Genomic DNA, 26,905 nt, shown 5'->3' with positions numbered 1-26,905 from the left:
TATTAATATTAATTGCATACATGTTAACATAACACCAAACCAATTGCAAACCAATACAAAAAGCTTTATGTTAATTAACTTTTCCAATAATATCAAGAATTGTATAATATATATTTCCTCTTTTTATATCCCATGGACATTAAAATATACATATCATTACTTCACTTCCACCAGCTGTAAAACTCTTATGATCTTTCTGCCTGATCGTATCAGGACTTTTATTTTGCCTGTTACACGGAAACACACGTCATGACCTTCTCCATCCTCTCAAACAAACACTTTACCCGCGTTCCTGTCTGTCCTCTCATCCGCTTTTCGGATATGAAGTTTTATGTAATTTAATTTCCCAAACAATGAAACATTTTTACACAACAGAGTCCATGTGCTCGATATATTTTAAGGCTATGTGAATTTCCCTCTACATTGATGTCTGGATGTGTGCGCGCGCGCTTCTAAGCTTCGACCAGTTATTGAAACTAGACTAGCAACTGATCTTCAAACCAGCCTGTGACTCATTAACATCAAAGTAAGCGGATTTAATCATTCATAACCTCTTTGACAGCATCACGGTGTTGTAATGAGATTTATTTGCTTGTGTATGGAGCAGTAAACCAGAAGCACACAACCTTGTTTACATTAGGAGTTGTTGAACGTTTGTTTACTTCTCATGAGCTTATCTCTAAAAAAAATAAATAAAAGTATTGCCGTTTTAAAGGCACGTTAAGGTTGTTGTCGTTACCAAATGCAGTGTATTTAGTATTCAGAAGTCTTTTGTTAATGTAGTTCTGTGCTATCTTCAAGGTTAAAATGGCGAAAAGAAGAAATGTCTCTAAAATAGTGGTGACATGCGAGTGGGCATCGTGCACTTTCAAGAGTCAAAGCATGGAGGAGTTAAGTGATCATATGTCTCTACATTTGAAGGAGCATCTTGGGGAAGGAGATGCCATGGAGGAACTGGGTAGGACATTGTTATGCATGCATGCATAAACAGACAATTAGGCAGATCTACAATGAAGTGTCTGAGACAACATTTAAATTGTATGTAAACTGTGATTAGTGCACATATTAAGATGATAGTGCTTGACATCATCTCTTTTATAGAGGATTATCCATGCCTATGGAGGGGCTGTCAGTTCCTGGCGATGGGAAGCCAAAGTGAGCTCGTCGCTCATGCCCATTTCCACATCTTCCACAGCAAGCTGAAATGCATCGGGACTCAGCTTCTTGAATCCCACCCCGAACTGGCTAGTTGCACTCAAGATCTCCATAGCAGCAGTCTACTCCCAGATGTCTCTGAGGGATTTGTCTGTCAGTGGCAGCACTGTGATGTTAGTATTGGGTGTCACTTCTGTTTTACTTAAATATATTAAACATTATGTAATGAGTTTATGTCATTCTTTTTTTGTGTCGTCAGAGTTCATTTAATAATCCGGAATGGTTCTACCGTCATGTTGACATGCATGCGCACTGCACTGAGCTCCAGCCACTTCCTGATCGACAGCAGGCTCTCTTCTGCAGCTGGTCAGGTAGGCGCTTTCTGCGAACCAGGAACATTTTCACCAGTGTTTATAATCCATTTGTCTGTGGGAAACATTTTTGCTCTTTTTATAGGCTGTGATGCTTTCTTTAAAATCAAGTACCGTCTGCGGGAACATCTGCGCAGTCATACACAGGAGCGGCTGGTCGCTTGCCCTACCTGTGGCTGTATGTTCTCCAGCAATACCAAGTTCTTTGACCATATTCAGAGGCAAGCAGAACCGGAAGGTTTGTTTATTTTGCATCATTCATTTTCAATTGTTGACTCTGACTGTCCTTTAAAAGTCTTTAGTTACTATAATACTGGTCTGCTGGCTGTAGTTGTTCCATAAATACATTTTATTGCAGATTCTCTCACATGTGGACATTGTGACAAAGCATTTGCCAACGAGAGGCTGCTGAGAGACCATGTTCGTCAGCATGGTGAGTTCACTTAGAGTTTGAAACGTCATTTGAAGGGTTCACCCAAAAATTTAATTTCTGTCATTAAAGCTACAATATGTAAGATTTTTGCAGTAAAATATCCAAAAACCACTTGGCCAGTGTTATATATTTTGTTCAGTTGAGTACTTCCAATATCCCATTTACTATTTGTAAATCTTATTTAAATCACGATTTTATCCAAGGCTCCGGGACGTGTGAGGAGTCGCCTGTCAATGGCGTCATATCCGTGTTACCCTCGGTTTCCGGTTTTATTTTGTAGAAACCATGGAAACACTAAAGACGCTTTAATATATTACATATTTTTTTAGACAAGGGAACAACTGTTTGGATACATTTATAGACAGAAAAGGAATTATTGTTATATAGCTCAACACAGTTAGTCTTATTGTTTAAATCTAGTTTTCTTGATTTTCCTAGAGTACCATGCTTTTACAATGCCTCAGAGAAAGACTATTTTGTCAAGTAGCTAATACAGCATTTTCTCCATCATACAGTACGTTTTAAAATTAATTGCATGGCATTTATCAACACAAGCCACCCAGCATTTATTAATATGATATTCTAAAATCGATCTAGCTTACTGCAGTGTGCAACAAGTGTGAACACACACAGTAACGTTATAACATCATTTTCAACACGCTCAAATGTATCTAAAATGATAAACAGAGCTGTGTTACCTCATACACTTGACCGGAAGAAGCGACGCTGGCGATTGTAGCATAATAAAAGTTCCTCTGTTGTCTCTCATCAGCAATCGTTACAGCGGCCTCGTTCAGCTCCCACAACACTCGGCCCTGCGCTGCTTCATACAACAGTAACATTAATAATCTCATCCATGAACATGATTTCTGCTCGAGTCCCGTCCTGATTCTTTTCCACTGGCTGTGAGGTGAAGACGACATCTCCCAAGATTCCACGCTCAAACTCGGCGTCATCAAGCTACACTTTTGTTTTGAATAGGCGACCTCTAGCAGCGAAAATTGTACATATTGTACCTTTAATTACTCACCTTCACCTTCCAAACCCGTAAGACCTTTGTTCATCTTCGGAATTCAAAATTGGATTTTGAATTCCAAAATCCAAGAGCTTTCTGATCCCCCATAGAAAGCAACACAATCACCACTTTCAAGGTCCAGAAAGATACTAAAGACATTGTTAAAATAGTCCATGTGACTACAGTGGTTCAACCTTAATTTTATGAAGCGATAAGAATACTTTTTGTGCGCAAAAAAAAAAAAGACTTTATTCAACAATATCTTCTTTTCTGTGTCAGTCTCCAACGCTGGTCCTGTTGTAAACACAGTGCAGCGCTTCCAGGTTCTACGTCAGAACGCCTGCTTATTATTGGCCGGCTCCTGCAACAGCATCACACGCATGCGCATCTCCTAAACAGCTTAGGAGAATGACACAAAAGAGAAGATATTGTTGAATAATGTCGTTATTTTTGTTTTGTTTTTGCGCACAAAAAGTATTCTCGTTGCTTCATAACATTAAGGTTGAACCACTGCAGCCACGTCGACTGTTTTAACAATGTCTTTATTACCTTTCTGGACCTTGAAAGTGTTGATTATATTGCTGTCTATGGACGAGTCATACCTTAGATTTCATCAAAAATATCTTAATTTGTGTTCCGAAGATGATTGAAGGTCTTACAGGTGTGGGTAAGTAATTAATGACAGAATTTTCATTTTTAGGTGAACTAACCCTTTAATATAATAATTTGGGGGAAAAGATGTTTTATAAAAGAATGACGCCTTCTGGAAAACAATATACAATATCACTCTTTATAGATGCTTTATATGTCAAGTCACATTTATTTATATGCCACTTTTTATACAATACACAGTTTTAAAGCAACTTTACGGTAATAAGAAAATGTTGCAAAATTATTAATTATTATTGTTCTTAAATTATGAAACAAATAGTTTTAGCTGTATAGCAACTCTGTGTCATTAGATTAACAGATTCAAAGTTGATTGAAGTTCAGTAACAATGTTGAATTATGAAACTAATTCAATTCAGCTATAAAGCAGCTCTACAAAAGACAACAGTGTCACCATCCAGCTAAGATGCTTTGGTCTCTTCTAAGAGTCTGTCAAATAAATAATGTTTGTTTTTTAAACCTTTATAAAAACATTTTAGATCTTCTACTGTTCTTTTTTTTTTTTTTTCAGTGAATCATATAAAATGTCCTCTCTGTGACATGACATGCACGTCCCTCTCTACTTTGAAGATCCATATCAAGTTTCGTCACTGCGATGAGAGGCCCTTCCCATGCGACTTCTGTGAGAGCAGGTGGCTGCCGAGAGTTTGCACCCTGTCCACATACACTGAAATAGTACTGAAGAATGTATTGCTAATATTTAGTGCTTTGTCTCCTTCCTTTTAGCTTCAAGAACCAGCATGATCTGCGGAGACACATGGAAACACACAACGAGGGAGCAGCGTACCACTGCACAGTAGAGGGCTGTGGATACTCCTCACGCATGGCCCACACCATGAACCAGCACTATAAACGAGTGCATGAGGTCAGCCAGCAGAGGGTGCTATAACCTCAGCCATGCTTCATATTAAAAGTTGACAGCATTTGAGTTACAATGTTGGTTACTATAGAGAATATTTCTGACATGAATTTTTAACGTATGAAATTACAGCCACAAAGACTTAGAAACTATAAAAAATGTTTACTGACCTTGTCTGTGTAAAGGCTGAATTGTGTCGGTAGGATATAATGAGAGGATTTGGCAATTTTACAGCTTTAATAATAAACTTTACTGATTAATTCAAGTGCTTTAACAAACAAGCTTTGCATTTCTGCTATTTTGTCTTGCATCTCTTACTGACATCTTTTTATTGATTATATTTTTTACATTATTATTGTTAATGTGTTAAATTAGTGTAATTCACCATTTACACACACACAAATGTTGTCAATAGAGATCAACTTATATTTTCTCCAGAACATAATAAAAGTGACTTAATCAAAGTGTAACTAAAATATCATAGGTTATTTAGTAATGACATATAATAACTGTCTGCAGCAGGACAACATGGTTCCGAGGTATAAGTGTCACCTTTGCGACAAGACTTTCTCTTGGTGTTACACTCTCACTCTCCACCTTCGAAAGAAGCATCAACTCAAATGGCCATCTGGACACTCTCGTTTTAGGTATGTTAAAAGCAGTGCATAATATTTTAAGTATAATTATTTTTTTAAGCTATTTTCCTTCATATGCTAACAATTGCTTGTTGAACAGGTATAAGAAGGATGAGGATGGGTATCTGCGGCTTAACATGGTGCGCTTTGAGACTGTAGAGGTTACGGAAGAGTTGATCAAGAACATGGCTGAAAAGCGCACCCCTCGCAAGGTCTCTGGTTCAACCGGCCACTCCAAGGAGCCCATGATGCATCCCGATAGTGGCAACAGCACTCCCCAAAACTCTTCATCGCCCTCTTCTCCTTCCTCATCTTCTTCCACCTCAGAGCTCTTGGAGGGGGCTGACAGCAGTGCATTAAAAGGCGATGAAACATCTGTGTATTGTGTGTTGAACACTGTGACTGAGGTGATTGGGGAGCCAGAGGAAGTGACCCAGCCTGGTGAGCCATCAGGGGCTGTTAGAGCTCTGGCTGCAGTGGCTAGAGGTCTCGGAATGGACGTTGTGTAGTCTCATACTTATCAAATGCGGTTTCACAGTGCAGATGCACTGTTTCATCAGATAACCTGTGTAAGAATACACAACCTGTTTGACCTCCATTAGATCAATGTTTTTATAAACTAATATGCACATTTCAGAGGATGATGCATGGCATTATCTTTTGATTTTAATTTTGCTAGTGTTTTATTTGTTTTGTTTTTGTTTAAATGATCTCAGGTGTCTAATACATAGTTGTACATTTTTTTTGGTCTGGAAATTCCATGTAGCACTTTTCTTGTTTTTTTGTTTTTTAAAGTTTTATATAAATTTGATCTTGGATTTTTTTTTTTTATCTCTGTTTTAAAAGATGTTTGCTTTTATTTTTTTTAAATAAATTACCAGGAACAATAGGGTGAGTTTTTGAGCATAAATAGCTAACATCTAATTTATTTGTTTAATATTTTGCATATTGTGCTGTATTTTTGTTCCATTGTTGCCTTGCTATAGTTGTAAATAGTTGTGTATTTTTAAAGCCCTTTAGTTTTAAATATGTTGTCAACATTCAAAAAGAATAAGTAAAACCATTTTTCTCAGAAAAGTCATTTTAATATTTTCTTTGACAAAAAAATTCATTTCATAACTTTCACCACTGTACATTCCATGACTACACTTTGTTTCACATGAAGTGCTTGATATACACGAGTCTGTCAGTTCCTGATACAGTCCAGCTCACCGAGTCTCAGTGTCTCTGTGTGGATGAGAAACAGGTCTGTCCATAAGAGGGGTCATCCTTCTTGGAGACCCTGGTCTTGTCAGCAGCATTGGGAAAAGTGGATGTGGTTGGGTGTGTACATATGCAGCAGGTAGAGTCCTACTGAGCGAGCTGTAATGTGGGAGCCCTGCGCTGGGGTAAGCTGCTGTGAGGAGTCCTGGAGGCGGTAAGTGAGGGTCTAGTGTGGCATGGTGCATGGCCAGTAGGCGACCCCGCTCGCTCTCCTCTCTAAGGAGGGCCAGTCGCTGACGCTCCTCCATCTGACTCCTTTGTTCCAGGGCCATGGACTGCAGAAACGGCTCTCGTGGGTAAGCAGGGTGCCCCATCATGGTGCGTTGCAGGGGGTCGTTTCTCATTAAGAGGTCCTTGCCCAAAGAGTCTCTACGAGGAAGGTCTAACCCCCGGTAAACATTCCGCATAGTCTCCCAATGCTGAGGTGAGTAAGGCAGCCTTTCGGCTCCAGCTAATGGACTCATTCCAAGAAAAGGTGAGATCAGCCTAGCCCTGTCGAGACCAGGGTGGCCAGCTGGGATTCCTATTGGCAAAGGATGAGTAGAAAGAGGTGAAAGGTTTATAGCAGGGGCTCTGGGACCCTGCCATGGTTTTTCCAAGACCTTCTGGTGAGTTGTAACCTCGTGGTCCTGGTCGTCTCTCTTCTCCTCCTTGACCCTCACCTTGCTGCTCTTGGCATGGGGTTCATACTCGACTCTAATTTTCTTCTCAGCTGGCTCCCAGGGTTGGGTATCGCTGTTTGACCGCTTGAGATCCTCTCTCTGTTGCTTGGGTGATGAACTCTCCTTTCCTGCTTGCTTGTCCTCAGCGGGTTGCTGCTCGCTCTTGACATCCTCTTCTCTTTTGTCACTTCGGATCTCTTTGTGTTTCTGCTCCTCGGTTTCTCGGGTCTGTTGCGGGAGCTCTTGGGCTTGTGTTTTCTCTCTTGCCTGCTCCTCTTCCTTGGACTCGTCTGGAGAGGAACCTTTGAAGGACTCTGTTGATGGTTTGTTGTCAAGTGCACTGTTTCTGATGGGGGACAAATTCCTTCCATTTGATTTTTCTTTTGGCTCCCTGCAATGATTGAAAGAAAAAATTTGAGTTTTAAGCAAGAACTCTTGATCAGAGGGTCAACTCTAAGAACTCTTGAACCAGGGATTTCCAATCCTGCTCCAGGAAGGCCAATGTCCTGCAGAGTTTAGCTCCAACTTTATGCCCCAAACACACCTGCCTGGAAGTTTCTTGTAATCATAAAGACCTTGATTAGATGGCTCAAGTCTATTTTATTGGTCTTGAAACTAGACATTGGCCCTTCAGAAGCAGGATTGGCAGTTAGGCAGTTAGTCCCTGCTACACTGTTATGTGGGCGAAACACATCAAGGAGGTCAAACAATTCGTTAGCATTCCCAACTGTTCAATGACAGCTTGGCTAGTGCAGAAGTACCGATTTCCAGATCCAAGTGTCCATGAAGCAAATATGGCAGCAACCTGTTTACCAACTTTCAAGGATGTATGCATTAACTGAGCAACTGTCATTGAGGTCAATGGGAATGCTAATTGATAGCGTTCTGCAGGTACCTTCTTGCTCTTAGTAGACTAGAAAAATAGCTGGTACGTACCTTTCCTGATCATCTTTGTTGATTATGGAGTCTTTTTTAATCGCTGCTCTGTCTGGTACAGAGGGAGCTCTCTCTGGTTCAGAAGGCCTTGGACACAGAGGAGGCGTAGGGAAGGATGAAGGTGTCTGGTGCAGTCTGTTCCAGGGCTCCAGTGGTCCACTTGAAGTTGGCACAGTTTTACCATCTTTAGTACCGTGTGTTGCATTTGGGGCTATAAATGCAAGAGAGTAATTATTGTCAATCAGGGAAAGACTGAATTTTCACCTGCAGCAGTTCCAGATCCTTTAATGTAAGGATAAATGCATGCCCTTACTTATTGATGGGTTTCCAAGTCCTCCAAATGCAGATGAACTCAGTGTACTTAGGCCTCCAAAGGTGAGTGGCTTATTAAGAGACTCTACACAACAACAAGAGATACATGGGTTTAGATTTTGAGCAGAAATGTGGATCTAGTATAAATTCAGTCAGTAAATGTAATCTTACCGTGATGGGGGACTAGACTGTGGAGATTGTTTGGGGTATGCGGTAAGGATCCATAGGGCGAAACTGAAGGGTGTGTGGGACCTAACAAGACAGATGTACTGGATGAGCACAGTCCTGTTTCTGTCAGACATTGTCTCTTATAACATTAATGTTTTCTATAATTACAGGACAGGATTCATAAATCTTGTAGCTTTGTTCTGCTATTTGATCTAATACGGTTACATTAGTTTTGCTAAGACATGTTTTTAGATTATCTTTATACTTCCAAAATACCTGTAAGTAATCCTTCTAAGTAATCATCAAGACTTTGATTAGCTGGTTTAAGTATGTTTAATTAGGGTTGAAGCTGAACTCTGCAGGACAGTGGTCTTCCAGGAGCAGGATTGGACACCCCTGCCCCAACCTTAACCCCTAAAATCAGTGGGAAGTAACTGGATGATAAGAACCTACCTAGTGCTAAGCATAATGCAAAACAAAACCCTATAATCTAATTGGTTGATAGGGATGTTGTTCCAGGATCAACAAGATGGTGATCCAAGAACATCCTACTTGGCAAAATTTCAGTCACTTAAGTGGATATGTTCCAAGCTGTAATTCCTACCTGCATTAGAGAGGATGGTGGAGGGGCGGGGTAAGTCACGTGGCTGCAATCCCATGAAGCTCGAGCCAGTTGATCGATTCAGAAACTCAGGCTTAAACCCAAAGTCTAATTTATGTGGCTCAATCTGCATCTGCTTCTGTAACACAGGGATGGAAAAACTGTTATAGATTAAATACGAGTTTAAAACTAGATATATTCTACATCTTGAAAATGAACCATTCTTTGATTTGAACTTACCTTAATTTTTTGCTGATGATGGTAAACCTGCCATGCAATGTGAACATGCATTGCACACCACTTCCCAGGTTTCTGAGGTAAATAAAAAACAATGTGAATAATAGGTACAGAATTTTGTTCCTGGTTTACATGGTTAATAAAAATAAGTTCAACAATCACATGCAAACCTTACCTTTGGTTTAGGACACATGGGGTCAACAAGCTAAAAAATATATAATAAAACAATACATTATCCTTCTTATATTTCTTCAATGATAGACAGAACAGCAGTAAATATTTAATGAGACAGCTGAACACGTCTGGCTCAGATTTTAGTCCATTAGAGAAGCCTTGCAAAGGATGATAAATTGAAACTTACTCTGGAGTCCTTCTGTAAAAGTTGGTGTGGCACTGATCCTGGTCTGGACACCACATCTAATGGGTTAGAAGCCTGCAAATGAAAAGCTTTGTGAATTTTGTGTCAAATTTTAATTAAATTATAAACATGATGATGAATCCATAAGATTCTCTGTTCTTCTCTTAGCACACTTTATCTCTTAGCCTATATAAGTGTGGCTAGACTGGAATCCAGTTATTTATTTATTTATTTTTTACATTTATTTTTATTTCTGGCCTTCAAAAACAGGCTTTGCAAATGTGGGGCTGAAAATAAACAGTTTGCAGAATCTCATCTGAAAGCCATAGACTTTTCTTCTTGTTTTTTTTTCTTCTTTCTTTTCTTCCTTTTGTGGGAGGTCATCTCAACTTAAGAAATATGTTATTCACAGGCTCCTTTCAGCGTCGTCAAGGCCTTTTAAGAATGCTGTGTTTCAAACAAAACAGAAAGCTAAGAGACAGAGTGGCAGGCAAACCTTGGGTTGAAAAGCTCCCTGGAGAGAGCTGAATGGTCCAGCAGGTGGAACCATAGGAGGTATTCCAGTCATTACTGATGGATAGGACGGGACCAACTGTAGGGAAACAGCGGAAAAATGTCATTAATGTCAGGAAACAAAAGCCTGTTCATGCTGATTCAGGCCATAAAAGCATTTCTGTTTCTGGCCTTTAAAGTGAAATTAAAACGGACCCCATTTAAGTAACGCACATTCCAGAAATTATTGTAGACGATTCACTGGTATGTTAAGGAAAAAAACCTTTTTGTAATCTTTAATCAAAATGTAATAATGTTGGCGCTGATGACCTCATGGTCAGCAGTCTGACATGTAGCGCAGTCGCAGCATGTGACGCGAGTTCGAGTTGTGGCTCATAATAAATGGCGGTAAATTTCAGAAAGACTCATTATTAATGCTAAACTACGTAAACATCTAGAATGAATTACTAAAAGGACCATGCCACTCAAATCACAGGCCATGTGACTCTTTCCCCACCAGCATTTTTTAAAAAGGTTGCCAGCCACCATCAGCGTTTTTGATAATTTTCACAAATATTTAATGGCCCCCAAAATATTTTGATATTTTGTTGTATGAATATCTGAACATGCAATATATCAAAAGAAAGAACAGAGCCACTGCTTTTAAACCACATTTTATTCTAACTTCTTGTATTCTTTTTTTTATCAACACTTGAATGTGTGCAAGTTTCATAAAAAAAAAGCAACATTTTAAACAAAAAAAAAATGAGAAAATTGCATTTTTTTCAAAGACTACAACATGTATAAGCAATGTTTTTATCGCTTGTTTCTGCTCCTTTTTTGTCTGCGTTTTGATTTGGAGCTTCTCTGCTCTTTCAGAAGTTGTGCAATAGCGCCCCCTAACAGTGAAAACACGGAAAGCAGGAAAATTCCGTCAATGGCGGGGAAAGAGTTAAGTTCTCCGAATATATATCTGGTCTAACTTACACTGTGTCTATTAAAGGTGTCCACTTTAGCGGGGTATTTGTCAAACTGCAAGAAAAGAGGGAAAAAAGATATTTACATTCACTTAGTAAGTTTATACTTTGCATTTGGTAGAATTTCAGCTCAAATCATTGATGAACATAAGCAATGTATCAGTATTTCTCCTCACTTGTCTGGCAGGGGTACGCACCAGTGGTGCTGCTGGGCTGGGCATGATGGAATGGGGGAACGGAGTGAAGGTGTGCTGATGTGTGTGTTGGTGTGTGTGCTGGTGCTGGTGGAACTCCGTGCGCAGGTAGGCCTGGGGAGCAAGTGCTCCTCCTCGATCGACAGTCTGGGAGGCCAGGAACCGAGAGTTTAACTCCTGCCGCAGTAGGTCGTGATCTAGAAACAGAGCATAGGTAGTGACTATACGAGAAAGATTTTAGTTAAATTTTGATGTTGTGGTCTGTCTGGTGCTGCTGTACCTGTGTAGGGACCTGTGGATGGTGACCTGGGCACTGGTAGAGTGCTTCCTGTTAAGAGGGGTGGAGGAGGAGGCAGGGCTGTTGTTGGGGCAAACATGTTGAGGTGTTTGGAGAACAGGATGATTACAACTCTCTTCTTTAACTTGTGCTGATACACTCAAAGTGTACAAGAGTTTGTGTAACGGCTTTGGAAGGTGAAAGATGTTTTCCTTCAGTGTTTCTAAGGGTTCTTAAATATCTCCTTGTGGCATCCTGCCCTCTGTTTTCTGGTCACGCATTTGTGGTATTAGCAACATCAGCAAGACCTGCAGGTCATAAAATATTGAGTCAACACTGGATACCGGGCCAGTTAAGAAGAGCAAATAATAATAGGAGAATCCATCATACCAATACAGTGAGTACATCAAGAAATAGATTTTCTGTCCCCAGAAAATATTAAGAAATGCAACTGTTTTCAACATAATAATAAGAAATGTTTATTGAGCAGCAAATCAGCATATTAGAATGATTTCTGAAGGATCATGTGACACTGAAGACTGGAGTAATGATACTGAAAATTCGGCTTTACCATCACAGGAATAAATTATATTTTAAAATATATTCAAATTCAAATTGTAATATTATTTCACAATATCAATGCAGCTTTAGTAAGCATGAGACTTACTGCCCTCAAACATTTGAACAGGAGTGTATAAACAGCATTAACAGTAGCACAGTGAACTATGTTGCAGTGGTTGTGTTGACGCAGAAATACAATAAAATAAGGACAGAAGGATATCTCTATTTTTTCACGTGCTACTATAGCGCTGGTGATGTTGGTTTCACGGTGACATTTACTAGTCCCTCCCGGGGGTGGGGGTCGCTAATAGTGAATGCAAATGTGATGAAGGGGTGAAATCCCTTAGGGATTCGCCCATCTATACAACCTGCAATTACCTCCTTTTGAACAGCACTCATGCACATAAAGCAAAGCAGTAAATCTCTTTTGTGTCGAGTTGTCAATTTGGGCCTTTTCTCCAGTGCTGCTGTATCTATAGTGAAAGGTCTTTTGAGAGCCCCATAATGGATTGTTAGCTTCTCCAAGGGGTAGACCTCCTTTTGCGAACACCAGGGGTACACAGAGGAGGGAAACACAAGGAGCAACTTATTCGCCTGAGCTGAGCTCCAAATCCCTTGTGATGAGCTGTTTGTATAGAATAGGGTGACACAGCCGCAAGGGTCATTTAAACGTTGGGAACAGTAAATGTGTGTGGAGAAACAAACTAAATGTGAACCGAATGACATCTGAAAATATACTGTGTTTAAAGGCGCTTCAAGAATGTAATACTTCATACACACTGGTGCTCTTCGAGTGTCGGTCAAAAATGACCGAATTGTATTATTTTATTTCAATGAAATGAATGTACTATATTTTAGTTCGATGTTTTTTATTCAATATTTTGTATTTTTAGGGGATTTTATGGTACTAAATTATTATATAAATTATTATATAAATTTCCAACTTACACTGTCATACATTTTGAATGCTTTAGAGCACAGACTTAATTTTGATCTCTTTTCAAAGACAACATTAGGCAAATTAATGCTGAAGTGAAAAAGGTTTTAAAAATTAAATTAAAAAAGTTACAGAATTTTACGTTTATTGTTATGAAAAATGAACAAAAATACTATTTTCAAATTTTATATGATATATATATATATATATATATATATATATATATTTTTTTTTTAAAACATGGTTTAATCTAAAACTGCATGAAAAATCAAAGCCATAAATCTAAACAAGTTGTGTTCCAAATTTGAGCTTGATATCTCAAAAAATGAGCTTTCAGTAAGATTTTGTTTGGGTGCAGTACCAAACGTTTTCACTAGATGAAATGTGTCTCCCATTCATTTCCAATGCGGTCATTTTTGACCGAGAGGACCACAAGTGTGACTATTTTTTCAGGACCATTTAACCTTTTCGAATCACAATTTTTTTTTTTTTGTTCATATAGCAAGTGCCAAAAACTTTACCAAGTTTCATACCATTCTGATGAAGTAAAAAATTCTAAAAACAAAACAAAACTCTTCGAAAATGACCGAAGAGCACCAGAGGGTTAAAAATAAAGAAGGGAGTTTTTCACAGTGATGCAATAAAAGAACCATTTTGGCTTGCAGTTAAAAGTTCTTAAAAAAGAACTAAAAGAAGAGTTTTCCACTATAAAGAACCTTTTGTACAATGTAAAGGTTCCATGGATGTTAATGTTTCTTCATAGAACCATCAATGCCAATAAGGAACCTTTATTTTTAAGAGTGTAAAGTGCCAGACCAGCATGTCAATCCTTAATGAGATGAACAGGAGAAATGCTGGCGGAGACCATAAGTCTCCAGAGAGGAGAACAGACAGTCCCCATCTAGTCCGTAATGAGTGGTACAAGCCACATGGCACAGCTCAATAGCTGGACTGGCTACAGCCTAATCAAGTAAAGCTAAATAATAAGCACAGAGAGTCCTTAATAGACCCTTGGATCATAATGGCGCTGGTGTTTAAATCTAATTTGCATCCAGTTTAATAAAAGAACACTGTGTGCTGATGTACCCTTCCATTAAACGAAGCAATAACGAGCGGGAAAAATAAATGAAAATATTTGGCTCGTGTATATAAGGCTCGTTTCGCTTAAACTGCTTGTTTTCAATTAGTGTCATGGCATGGTAATGCTCTATTTTGATGCAGGTCAGGAATTAAGCTAAGCCTCTTTTTGGAGCTGTCAGGCCACCAGCAAATTTGTCTTCCTGTGTCAGTTGGCAGCTCCCTTCCCCAAGCCATTTTTGTCATTCATCAAGCCCATTACTGGCCTAACCCTTCCAGGCATGCAGAAATGAATGGTCTAATCCCTTCATTCTCACAAAGACAAGATTAGCTTGAGGTTAAACACTCGTGTTCTTTAAATTTTGTCCTTGACAGGGTGCCAGGGGAAAGCTCTTAATCTCGTGAAGGAGCAGTTGGAGAGAAAGCTTTGTGTGCATACAAAAGTAGACGAGCGCAGCTCAGGCGGAGCGCAGGTAAGCCCTCCTAAAAACCACACATAATCTTTGAATCAGAAACGTGTTTACTGTAGCCGTTCCTCTGCGGTTTGCATTGGCAGACCGCGTCTCATAAATCATCCGGTGGCATCGAGGGCCACGTGCGTTATTGCTAGGGCACAGTTGGCAAATGACTCAAACTGAGAAACAGTTGTTCTTGGGTGCTGACAGGTTCCCACATGGTTTTTAGCTGACTGTGAATGAAGCCCACTCAGCTAAGGTGCATCTGTTCGACTGCACCTCTCTCTGACACTGACATTTGTGCGATCACCAACAGTCTCAGAGAAGAACATTACACGGTTGGATTTCACCTGTGTGGAAATGAGCTAAAACAAATACTTCTGATAGGTTCAGGATTAGATCAATTGAAAACAGCTAAAAAAGCTCCTACCTCTATGTTTCCGCACTCTAATAAGTCCGAGTCGTGCATGAATAAAAGAAGAAAACTGGCGTTCCAGGCAGTCTAAGCTGCAATCTGGCAGGTTTAGAGAGTTCTCTCTGGTGCAGTGTTCAGCAGGCGTTCAACAGCTCTTGAATAAGACACTGGGGAACAGTATCTCTCTGTATTCTCAACTTGCCAGTCTGTCTGCAGGATCACAGTCTGTGGTGTTGGGTATCACACAGACTAAGCGAACACTTCCTTTATGGCGCTGCTCTCTCTTACTCTCTCTCTCTCTCTTTTCCAGTTAATACATCAAAGCAGTATGCCAACTGGGTGGTATGCACAGGATTTTTACGCTTACTGTGATTTATATGGATCAAGGCTATGAAAGTGGGATTCTACACAGGTTTTTGTTACAATCAGTGTTGTTGAAAGTTACTTTTAAAAGTAATGCATTACAATATTGCGTTACTCCCTAAAAAAGTAACTAATTTCGTTACTTAGTTACTTTTTATGTAATGCGTTACGTTACTTTTGCGTTACTGTTTCTCACCTGAGCTGGGCTGTTTGTTTGTTTTTTAATAAGTTCTTTTTTTGGCAAATGTAAAGGACCGTACTACGGAGCCCCGGACATAAAAAAAATAGTAGGCTAAATCGTGCGCACGATTTACTAATTCGTTCCCTCGATTTACTAAAACGTGCGCATGATTTACTATTTCGTTGCCTCGATTTATAAATCATGCGCATGATTTAGTAAATCGAGGGAACGAAATAGTAAATCGTGCGCACAATTTAATTTTTTTTCTTGCATGTCATGTGCGGGGCTCCGTACTTTTCAGACCAAAAGAGAAATGAATAAGCCTCAGGCAAAAAGAAATGCAAATTTTTGCTTATTAGTACGGATGAAGTGGATCATCGAAGGTCAGCAGCAAAGACCAGGCATTGGTTAATAAAGTGAGATTAAACACATAAAGTATATTTGTGCAAAGATATATATTTAATTATTGCAGGTTTATGTAATATTCTGAGATTGCATTTCACTTTTTTATAGCTAGATGTAAACAAACCAGCACCAACAAACCACCGTACGGGGCTTATGCTCATTTACAATAATTTCTATCGCCAAAGCTGCTTACTCCTTGCTTAGTTACCTTAACGTCAGCTATGTCCAACATTTCCATGAGGCGATATACAGTGCACAGCATAAATGAGTACACCCCCTCTGAACAAATACAAAAGATGTATTTTCTTTATGATCACTAATACAATTCATGGAAAGATGGCAAAACTAAAATATATTAAACATATATAATAAAAACATAATACATAATAAAAACAGAGAAATATATGCCATTAATCGCCATAAATTAAGTAAATTAGCCAATTTTGTTTAAATTAAGGATTGCAGAAATGAGTACACCCTAGATTTAATTCAACAAATGTATAATATTCTAGTATAAGTTCATGACAAATTGTCACATCTGTCCTTTTTAACTCCTGGATGATGAGCTCCTTAAATGCCTTGATCTTTAATGGGGAGTGTTGCTCTACTCGTCTCTACAGAATCCCCCACAGGTGCTCAAGAGTGTTAAGATTGAGTGCAATACATGTCCACAGAAGGTTTTTCACCTTGGGAGAATGCATATCCTCATTGTCATGTTGAAAAAATGCCCAACAATGCAGTGAATGAGGAAAGGGTAACATCTTCTGTTTCAAGTTTGTGTATTAAATTACACAATGGTGTAGGTATTCATGACAGCATTGATAAAGCACAACTCCCTCACACCTTCAGCACTCATACATCCCTATATAAGAGCTTTACTACCACTGAACTTTACTGTGGGAACCAGGCACTTCTTACTGTTCTCCTCCTCTAGCAACACCTTAATATTTTGGATGCTGTTAGATCCAAAATGATTGATTTGGTCTCATGAGACCAGAGTATTGATTCCCAGAATCTATATTTTGTAAATATGGGCTTTGGAAATGGCTAACTGACTTTATTATGCTTTGGCTACAGTAGGTAGTTCCAGTGAGAACAACAACCATGCATGTCATTTCTGCAGGCTGCATCTTACCCTGTGAGATAAACAGTCACTCTTTTCATAGCTTTTGCTGGCTCTGAGACACTCGCTTGGTATTTCTTCTGCTCTTTGTCTAGCAAAAAAATCCCTCATCACTAAATGAAAGCTTAAAATGAAGGCCTGATTATTTCAGGGGCTTGTCTCAAGTCCATTATTTTTGAATTTCTGTGTTACTTTTGCTATATTTTCACACTTAAAACAATGATTTGGTAATCCTCCTGTAGCACTGTCCTCTTTTGTGCTAAGAAAGAGGTCTCCTGACAGTTCTCTCCCAAGTGGTTCCTTTGTTGTCAGCATTAAGTCTGAGAATGATTCAGTGGGCTATATAACACTTTTAAATGTCAAGAAATTACTTCTCTTTAAATGTTTTGGTTCAACATACTTACCTGTTGATCAAACATTGCCTTAAACTTACACCAGAAAATGTTTATTTCGTTTTTAGTAACTCTTAGGAGGGTGTACTCATTTTTAATACACAACATTTTATCACCTTGATAAGAAAATCTTATTTTCCTGAATAATTTTGACATGATTCTTTGGTAATTGATTAAGCAGACTTGCTGGAACATTATATCTCTAAAGAACCCTAACATGTCTTCCAAGTAATTGAGTAATTTCTGACTTTCAGAAGTTTCAGAGGGGGTGTACTCATTTATGCTGTGCACTATACTTTCACGACATACTTATCGTTTCAGACACATAACATTGTAATACATAATCGTGTGTGTATTATTTATTATTATTATATTATTATTAATTTGATTGCAATGTTATATTATCCTAAAGTCTATTTCTCACCGTGTACCACTTGCATAAACACCGCATCCTTAGGGGTTGCCATTGTTGTTTCGTGGGCAGGATACTAGATTACAATCAAAAGACTATTTTGTGTAAAAATCTTGAGTTGTGCTATATATATATATATATATATATATATAGAGAGAGAGAGAGAGAGAGATAGAGAGAGCGCGCTCCCCAATAGCTTTTATTAAAATATAATTCCTCCTCCAAAACCTCATTTCATCAGTCATATACAGCATATGACAAAGAATCAAGATGTATTTGAGCAAGTCATCTCTTGTTATCATAAAGTAATCCCTTCACGAAGGATGATGTGAAAGGCCAGTTCAGGACACAAGATAAGGACATATAAATTGCTGTGAGCAAAACGTCTGCATTCTCCCACAGTCAGTACAATAGGCGGCGATGCCCGGCATAGAGCTGTTTCATTATTCAGCGCTCAGGTTTCGTTCAGTCGGGGATTAGTGATGGGGATGTAGGCCGGCCGTGCACACAATGTCTCCTGAAGCCTGTGGGATGTGTTGTACCTCCCGCTTCCGAGAAACCGAGCCCCTGGAGCGCCAGTAAAACAATCAGCGGTGCGGAGGACGCTAGAGACTCAGATCCTCAACTATATAACGGACTCTTAAAGCGGCTTCACTGATGATAAAGGGCTCGTTGTGAGTCTTATCGCAGTGGTCAGTCACGGCTGTAACGTGTGTGAGAGCTGGGGTGAGCGCTAAAGTTGGATAGTCAAAGTGTTTATTTGAGTTGTGTTGAAAGCTCCAAACAGTCAGCTGTCTGGCTGATCTCTCAGCAGCGCCGATTTCGGATATACACTATCCCCGACGCTCGGGCCCGGCCCGGCTCGGGTTACCCTGCGAACAATGCCAACTCTGTTCTGACTGCCTATCTCACAGACTTCGTTGTACTAACATGTATACCCATGTCTGCAACGGACAGGGGATGAACAGATTATACTACGGCCTTGAATAGTTTCGCTCCTACTTTGAAGGTGGCTACAGTGATCATGCCTGTGAAATGCATTCTGGGCCCTGTATAGCATATAATCTTAACACAGCCTTAACAAGCATTGCAGGAACGTAAAAACCCTCTATCCAGGCCAGTCACCGCACCTCGGCCAAAACTGAAGCAAAGACAGCACTGTGAATAGCGGTTCAGTTATTCCTGGCAGAAACATGTTACGGCTGTGAGTGTTGAGGGAAGCTGTCAAGTTTTGACAGCCGAGTGTCGGGCGAACAGATTTCACAGCTCCTCAGCGAGCCTTCTTATATTGGCATTAACAACACACAACCATAACAACAGAGGAGTTAAACATAGCGCAGTGCTTATATGGGAGATTCTTCAATGAGGAAAAAGCTTAAAAAAATATCAAATATTTAGAATATACGTTTTTTTCCCCTTAATTTGGTGTGGTAAGGTTTTGTAATGTTTTCGAAAAAAGTCTCATCAAGGACGCATGGATCAAAAATACAGTAAAACTAGTATTGCAAAATATTATTACAATTTTCTATTTTAAAATGTAATTTATTCCTGTGATTTCAAAGCTGAATTTTCAGCATCATTATTCCAGTCTTCAACATCACATGATCCTTCAGAAATCATTCTAATATGTTGATTTGCTGAGCAAGATACATTTCTTCTTAAAATCAATGTTGAAAACAGTTGTGCTGCTTAAGATATTTGTGGAAACCGCAAGGCGTTTTTTTTTCAGGATTCTTTTATGAACAGAAAGTTTAAAAGAACAGCATTTATTTGAAATAGAAATCTTTTGTAACATTATAAATGTATTTACTGCCACTTCTGATCAATTTAAAGGATTAGTTCACTTTCAAATGAAAATTAGCCCAAGCTTTACTCACCCTCAAGCCATCCTAGGTGTGTATGACTTTCTTCTTTCTGATGAACACAATCGTAGAAATATTAATAAATATCCTGACACATTCAAGCTTTTTTGAGACACTTTCTTCAGCTCATACTCATTTGGTAACACTCACTGCCATTATAAAGCTCGGATGTGTCAGGATATTTATTAATATTTCTACGACTGTGTTCGTCAGAAAGAAGAAAGTCATATTCACCTAGGATAGCTTGATAGTGAGTAAAGCTTGGGGCAATTTTCATTTGAAAGTGAACTAATCCTTTAATGTGTCCTTGCTGAATAAAAGTATTAAGTAGTGTAATTTTTGAGTGTTTAAAATTTAAATATGACATAATTTTTCTCTTTTGAACTTGTGGGGACAGTTTGAAGATCAGAAATGTCATTAATTTCAAGATTTATACTTCCTTAATAATTTTTATTAAGTACCATTTTCAAATCATTATATATTTGAGAAATTTAATTCAAAAACATTTTATTTTATTTACTTTTTTATTGTTTTAAGTTAATTGGCTGTTAACGTTTGTTAGCATTTCCACAGATGCCTGGCAAAAACTGAAAAATGTCATTACCGTCATGCTTATTACCGCAAAATTGATCATACACACAATATTAAAAACTGATAAATGTTCGCATTTTTCAAAATTCAAAAATTGACCCTAACTAAAGAAGCAATTATATACAGATTTTGTGTCGTCAGAACCGTACTGTTGCGTCTAAAAATACACACAAAAGAAGCTGATTAGAAATATAATGTGTGTCATTCATGGAAGTGATGTCTAATTAAAAAACGAATTTCCGAGAAGCATCTGGCAGAACTCTGAGAAATAAAACAGACCCTGAAAGCTGTCTGATCCCCCTATGATTGAGACAAGCGTCCTTTAACTCAATTGCATTAAGATGGCTTAAGGTTTAATAGGCTTCCCAAAACATTGCTGCACTGTGTGCTCACATCCTTTCTGTTACCTTTGCAAGCCAATCACGGTGTAAATTACAGCAAAATAAAAGTCTAAAAATATCTTCATTTAAAAGCAGTGCTACACACACAAAAATCTGTTTGCACATGTGGAGCTCTGCCTCCTGTACATACCAGCAGTCTGACCCAAGGCTGTGACCCATCCGTCCAGTGCTGGTGGCCAGACCTTGGCCCCTGCTTACAAATGTGCTAGACAGGAGCCTCCAAAGCACCCGCTCTAACTTAAATACGTAAATTCCATTAACTATTGCTGGTGACCCTATGAAAGTAATCTGGTTAAGTTCTTAAGTGCCTCTGATTTGATTTCAGCACGCTTAAGAAGGAAAAACTGCATGAACTAAATGGTGATGAGTGATATAGAAAGAACCTTTTGTGGTTTTCATGAATGCTTCATGACTTAAATGTGTAAGAGTGCCAATAAAAATAAATGCAAGGACTGAGAGTGTCTTGTTAAATAAATCAGCAAGGCTAAAGTGTTTTTGGGTGGTTTGGCTGTGGAGTGTCTGATCCTCTATCCAATTAAGTGTAAGATTACCAGCACGTACTTGGCCTGAACGTACCCACCTCCTAAGTTATCGAGAAGCTAATTGGCTCTAAGGGTATTGTGTTTTACATCCTTGTACTCAATCCAGGGGATTTCTCATCATGCCATCTGCCCAATGCAAGTATAACATGTCTTTTATATCTTTTGTTTCGCAATTCATCATATTACAGAACGGAAAAGATATTGTGAACCTTCAAAACTGGAAACTTTCCTAGCCTGGGAAAATAGCCATGAACTGCACCCGTCAAATGTCCAAAGCAATAAAATGAGAATGAGTTTAGTATCTAGAAAGATTGTTCATATTTTTTCTTGCTGAGGTTTATATTTTCTAGCACCATGTATCACAGCATGTGATCTAACTGAATGCAACAGGAGTTCAGCTACATGAGTCTTATTGCCAATAAATAAGAGCTAAACCCAATTTTAATATAATTGAGAAGTCAACGCAATTATACAAATGCCCACTAGAGGTTCCTAAAGGATTCTTGAAATAGGAACTGATGTGATGACACTATCATTAGATAACTGAGTCTCTCTATCAAAGCTATCAAGAGGTGTTAGATATAATGCTTGCTAATGAATTCTCATCCAGGGAGGCAAATAAACACAACACTAAGGCATATATTTAGTAATGTGCATGTTATAAAATGTGACCAATAATAATGGAATTTGAAGAGGTTTACATACCTTCATTTGGAGGAGGGAAAGTCTCTGTTTGTCAGAGCAACCTGCAATATTAATAAGTTTCAGTAAAACTGATCCATTAGCCAACACACACATTTTAACCACAAGAGGACACTGTTTCACCACAGCAAAACATGACTCTTTAAAATGCTTTCAAAGGAAACACTAAAAATAATCAGTTTTTCCATGCTTCATATCAGGAAACAAAGTCATAGATACAATAAAAACAATCAAAAATTAAGCAATGACTTTCAATCAAGTTTGATTCTTATTTAAGAATTGCTGTAGTGAGCTATCCATTTTTCTCTTGGCATTTCTCATCTTCGCTGTAATATCTAAACGCACAGCAACAAGCACAACCAACCCAAATCCACCAAATCTTAAGACTTCAACATTTTATTAGATCTTTCAGAAGCACTTACCCAAAATGCCAATGAAAAGATGAGACAAAGATGATAAAATCTCTGGTCCTTCTCAGTGTAATCCAAAATACTGCCAAAAAAGAATTTTTTTTTCAACTATCCAATCTTTTCAGAGTACAGTAAGAGTGTTTAAAAAGTTGCTTTGTTGCATGTATCAATGAAAAAGACAGGTCCCTCCAAAATCTAGAAGCTCTGACAAAGTGTTTGTTTCTACTCTTTAAATATCAGAGCACGTATGATGTTGTTGAACATGTCCATTCTGAACCAATCCTTTCCAGAGACTGAATCTATATCCAGTAAAATCCAGTAAACATGAGGCTTTGAGCTCCTTCACCACCAACAGATTAAGCGCAAATCCACCCAAAGCAGGTTTGTGATCATGCAAGAGATCCTTTCCAGAGCGTGTCCGGCTCAAGAATGCTTCCTCAGTAGCGAACCGTGCATTCCTGTGATCCCTCCCTCAACGGACACTCCCACCGCCTCCCACACCTCCCTCCTCAGCCCTGACAGCGGCACCCCGGCGGCAGAACAATTACAACACTCTCCTCCTTTCTGCTCAACACGCACCTATAGACAGTCTAGTGATTATGGCCATCCTCTTAATTACAGGCCTGGAATAACCAGAGGGGACAGGCGACGGGTCAAGAATGCTGATGAGATAGTTCCACCTCGCACCGAAATGAGACTTCACTCTCATTGGGTGACGGCATCAGCTCCAATTAAAGCTGCTGTGCTGGTATGCCACCCCTCTTCTTTGTAGGGTGAGAGAAGGATAATATGATTTAATGCAGTGGTTGCATTTGTACCTGTCACAGCTTATTATAAACGCGTCATATAAATGTGAATGTCATGCACACCGTGTTGTGGAATTCTTGGAGAGATCAACCAATCTTGGAGCTCCTCATCAGACGGAGGGCTGTGAATGTCAGCGGGAAAAGGGCATGGCGAGATGATAAATCACAAGACGGGATATTATCACAACAGATATATCACATAATTTATTAGAACCGTCAACACCCCCGTGGGAGGAGGCAGATGAAAGCTCCCTGCACTCTTCCGTTGCTAATGCGGTGTCCTCTCTGAACCGGGGATGGGCTCTCTGGGGGAGATAGCACAAGACTTCAAAGTCCGTGGCCTGCCAAGACCGCAGGGAGGTCTCATTCAGTTGCTGCCCCTGTCGGCCCTGAGGGAGTTTCTAATTGCATTTCACAGGCCCTGAACAAAACAAGGCCTTGTTCAAGCTGAAGTTGGTCCTCCTGCTGGGACGTAGCTGTGATTTGCGACTCCTCAGCGGGACGTGGATCTTCGGCGTGCCAGCGCCGCTGAGAAAAACAGTTTCAGCTTCCTTCTTCTGACTGCACGCACTGGGACACCGATTGGCAGATGAATATGCGAGTGGCCGCGACACCTTCCTTCGCCCCTCGGAGGGCGTTCGATCTGTGGGACTGGAGGCAGATGTGTGGGCTCAAGTTGAAAAATTAATTCAGACCTACAAGAGAGACTCCAAATCATATGCAGGCCGTCAAATATCAAACAGAAGAAGATTAGGGGGTTTTCTCTTCATAATTTATAAGCTGCAAATAACAGCCAATGTACTTTCAAATGGGTCTAGCTGAGCCTGATGTTATTGCTGTATTTTATTCTCCTGACTATGGAGATTTGATGTAATATCAGCATAGTCCTTATGCATGTTGTTTAAATCAGACATGCAATGCGTGTTTCTAAACCCAAGCCTACTTTTGACATTAAGAAGCAAGACATTACATTTCAGTGTTCGCATGAAAGCAAAGCTATATGGCACCTTTGTATGTGATATTTCTCTCAGGACCACTATCGTCAAAGATGACTGACAATTAGCATACAGTTTGGATTGGCGGTATGGTTCTGTTCTGGGCAAGAACTCCCTAGGAATCTATGCAGCCTAGCATGGATAAGAGCAGCGATAACCCCCTTAAACAGAACAGAACCAACATAAATGTTTTGCAGATATCATTAATGTTCAATCATTTCATGTACTACATAATTTGAGAAATATTAGTTTGGGGGGAATCAGAAGGCCAAATCCTGACTGGACGAAAGGAGGAGCTGGGGATGGAGGAGGGTAATTAGCTCCTGAGCAACGTGATAAGCTGCTGATAATACTGATGGACCTTATATATGGATTGACTGTGATAGGCATCGCTATATCCCTATAGGTAGATGTGGATCAGCTGATGCGAGCTTGACTGACGTCAAAGACTATAGCTATAGAAAGACGGTTCACGCCTATTAGTTATGAATGGGAAAAACTGCAACGCGAAATATGGCGGAATACGTCCCGCCTTCTAAGTAAAACAGCCAATCGCTGATTGATAAAGTCATTGCGTCACTGTAGCTGCTGTTAGAAACTCACGCAAAGTACTGCACATGCGCATTGGCTCATCTAGCCTGAAAAATAAGCTTTTTTAATGCTATTTTAGCATGAGAAACAACATTTATGTGACGGTTCATGTCAGATTTTGTTGCTGATTTGAAATATGTTATTTAATTGGGAATTCGCCAAGCAGGTTTTGAGATTTCAGGATTCCCCCATTCAAATAGATAGGACTTGGTCTTGTATGCCCGAAAAAGCTGCCTGGAGGTGTTGCAAATATGGCCGCCGAGCGAACAGACTTTCCTTAAAAGGGACTTTGCTGACGTGACCTGCCAGAACTAACGCTACTCTTGATTTTGAGAAGTCACAATTAATTAACTAATTATTAAAATGAGTTTTGAAATCAGACAGCATTTATCTACCACTAATGCTAATTCTTATTCATGCATCTGTAGAAAAATTGAGGTTGAAACCAAAACAAACCCAAACTGCAACCATAACCTCTGCTGTAACTCTAACCTAACCCTATTTTATAAGCATTATTTATTTTAACACATAAATAGAAAAAATGTTTGATATTCATCAGTTTTTTTTTTTTTGCAAGTTAAATGCAGATGTGCGAAAAAGACTCTGGGAAAGTGGGACAAATATGGACAAAACCCAACCATTGTTTTAAATTTTTTAATTAATTTTTAAACCCAACGGTTGGGTTTGTCCATATTTGACCTGGGTTGAAACAACCCAGCATTTTTTAGAGTGTACAATATGAATATTTTCAATACTAGTGCTAATAGTTAGGACTGGTAATTTGATCCATAACAGCTTTTTGATTTTCGTGACCAAATAATAACAGCAAACATTAATTTCACCCAAAATGAACTGTAGATTTAAATCACTGCATTACTGCACATAATCTTCTGTCATAATCTCATTAATACAAAAGTGAAATGATCTGATATCTTAATATTTTAACAGTGCCATCACAGTACTAAAAACCATAATCATATATTACCAGCGCACAGCATGTACGACTAACACAAAACAGTAAATCACTGCTCTATTGTATCATCATCATCATCAAAAGCAGAAAATCAGAGTCAGATGTGATTACTGAAAATGAGCTGTAGAGCGAGGGCTTTTATTAACTCAGCGCTCATTCTAATAAGTCCATTTGAAATCATTTTGTGTAATTATGACAAAAGAATCAGTTTAAGATAGCGCATATACACATCTGTCCCAGCTTTAGCCACACCCCAAGGCCCTAAAAAACAAAGATATCGAATGAAGAATGAGCACATGCAAGTTTTTCCTTCTGTCTTTTTTTTTTTTAAACACAAAAAGATTCTTGCAGACTCTCCTCAAAGGCAAAGTCATTAGTGCAGACTTGGCCTGATTGTTTTCACTGATTTTCTGTCTGAAGGAGGAGTAAATTGATGCCTTGGCCCTTCAGCTTCAGTCTGGCTATTAATTTCAAAGAGCAGGTTTGGCCCGATGGCCCTTTGAGAGAAAGCTGATTTAACTAGATCATTTTTAATGGGGATGGATTCCTCCATACTTGCCCTTTGGAATAGCTTCTGTCCTCCATAACCACTGGTCTGTAATGGCAAGCTCCTTCTGAGACTATTACTAAGGGCCAATTGGCCTTGAAATGAAATACATAATCTTAATGTACTGGAAGATGTGCGATTCGTTCGCTCGTGGAATGGAATGACTCGACACCGCAGGAGTTTTTAGTCCATAAACAGATATGCTGCAAGAAGCCGTCGATTCTGCGCCTTCAGATCAAGGTTTCGTGAGCAGGCGTACGCAAACTCGCATGACAGCCACTGCTATTTCCATGGAGAGATAATCAAAGGCATTTGACTTGTGAGAGCCATGGCGAAATACCAATATTCTTGGATTTCAAAGAGCGTCTAACCACTGAATAGGGTTCCCATACGCCCTTTCATTGGGATGACACAATGTTGCATCTGCTCGGCAAGGGATAAATTAAGCATGTGAAAGTTTTAGTGAAATCCCCATTTTCCAGTTAATCAAATCTCCCCTAATCAAATTAGGAGCTGTAATTCCCCAGGATGCGTGTGACAAAAGTGTATT

General features: G+C 39.2%; 2 protein-coding genes across 6 annotated transcripts in view; one reads left to right on the top strand and one right to left on the bottom strand.

Annotated features, from left to right (window-relative positions):
* The first annotated feature begins 221 nt into the window (after positions 1-221).
* On the top strand, positions 222-5,878 carry zgc:112083 (uncharacterized protein LOC550461 homolog). Of its 2 annotated transcripts, none has more exons than XM_051861985.1 (10): positions 222-526; positions 802-958; positions 1,102-1,328; positions 1,415-1,526; positions 1,612-1,764; positions 1,885-1,959; positions 4,155-4,275; positions 4,370-4,508; positions 5,025-5,149; positions 5,238-5,878. In XM_051861985.1, the coding sequence occupies exons 2-10, from the start codon at positions 808-810 to the stop codon at positions 5,644-5,646; spliced, it is 1,512 nt and encodes a 503-aa protein (XP_051717945.1). In that variant the 5' UTR covers positions 222-526; positions 802-807; the 3' UTR covers positions 5,647-5,878. The 2 variants fall into 2 exon arrangements, with proteins under 2 accessions (XP_051717945.1, XP_051717943.1); XM_051861983.1 differs by having other exon boundaries at positions 224-526; positions 5,022-5,149.
* Positions 5,879-6,200: 322 nt separating this feature from the next.
* The window catches only part of auts2b (activator of transcription and developmental regulator AUTS2 b), a 29,244-nt gene continuing 8,539 nt past the window's right edge, over positions 6,201-26,905 (bottom strand). The window contains exons 1-14 of one of the 4 annotated variants that reach the window (XM_051861982.1): positions 22,456-22,914; positions 22,037-22,077; positions 11,618-11,922; positions 11,341-11,534; positions 11,154-11,198; positions 10,171-10,266; positions 9,678-9,749; positions 9,492-9,521; positions 9,320-9,391; positions 9,083-9,218; positions 8,482-8,562; positions 8,312-8,395; positions 7,999-8,209; positions 6,201-7,453 (exon numbers count right to left, since the gene is read on the bottom strand). In XM_051861982.1, the coding sequence (XP_051717942.1) occupies positions 6,346-7,453; positions 7,999-8,209; positions 8,312-8,395; positions 8,482-8,562; positions 9,083-9,218; positions 9,320-9,391; positions 9,492-9,521; positions 9,678-9,749; positions 10,171-10,266; positions 11,154-11,198; positions 11,341-11,534; positions 11,618-11,714 (2,226 nt within the window). In that variant the 5' untranslated portion in view covers positions 11,715-11,922; positions 22,037-22,077; positions 22,456-22,914 and the 3' untranslated portion in view covers positions 6,201-6,345. Of the gene's footprint in view, positions 7,454-7,998; positions 8,210-8,311; positions 8,396-8,481; positions 8,563-9,082; positions 9,219-9,319; positions 9,392-9,491; positions 9,522-9,677; positions 9,750-10,170; positions 10,267-11,153; positions 11,199-11,319; positions 11,535-11,617; positions 11,923-15,074; positions 15,774-22,036; positions 22,078-22,455; positions 22,915-26,905 lie in introns of those variants that run through there. The other 3 variants (XM_051861979.1, XM_051861980.1, XM_051861981.1) reach the window with 3 other exon arrangements.

This window comes from Ctenopharyngodon idella, chromosome 15 (genome assembly GCF_019924925.1).
Source record: "Ctenopharyngodon idella isolate HZGC_01 chromosome 15, HZGC01, whole genome shotgun sequence".
Taxonomy (NCBI): Eukaryota; Metazoa; Chordata; class Actinopteri; order Cypriniformes; family Xenocyprididae; genus Ctenopharyngodon; species Ctenopharyngodon idella.
This window is presented reverse-complemented; position numbering and strand designations above follow the sequence as displayed.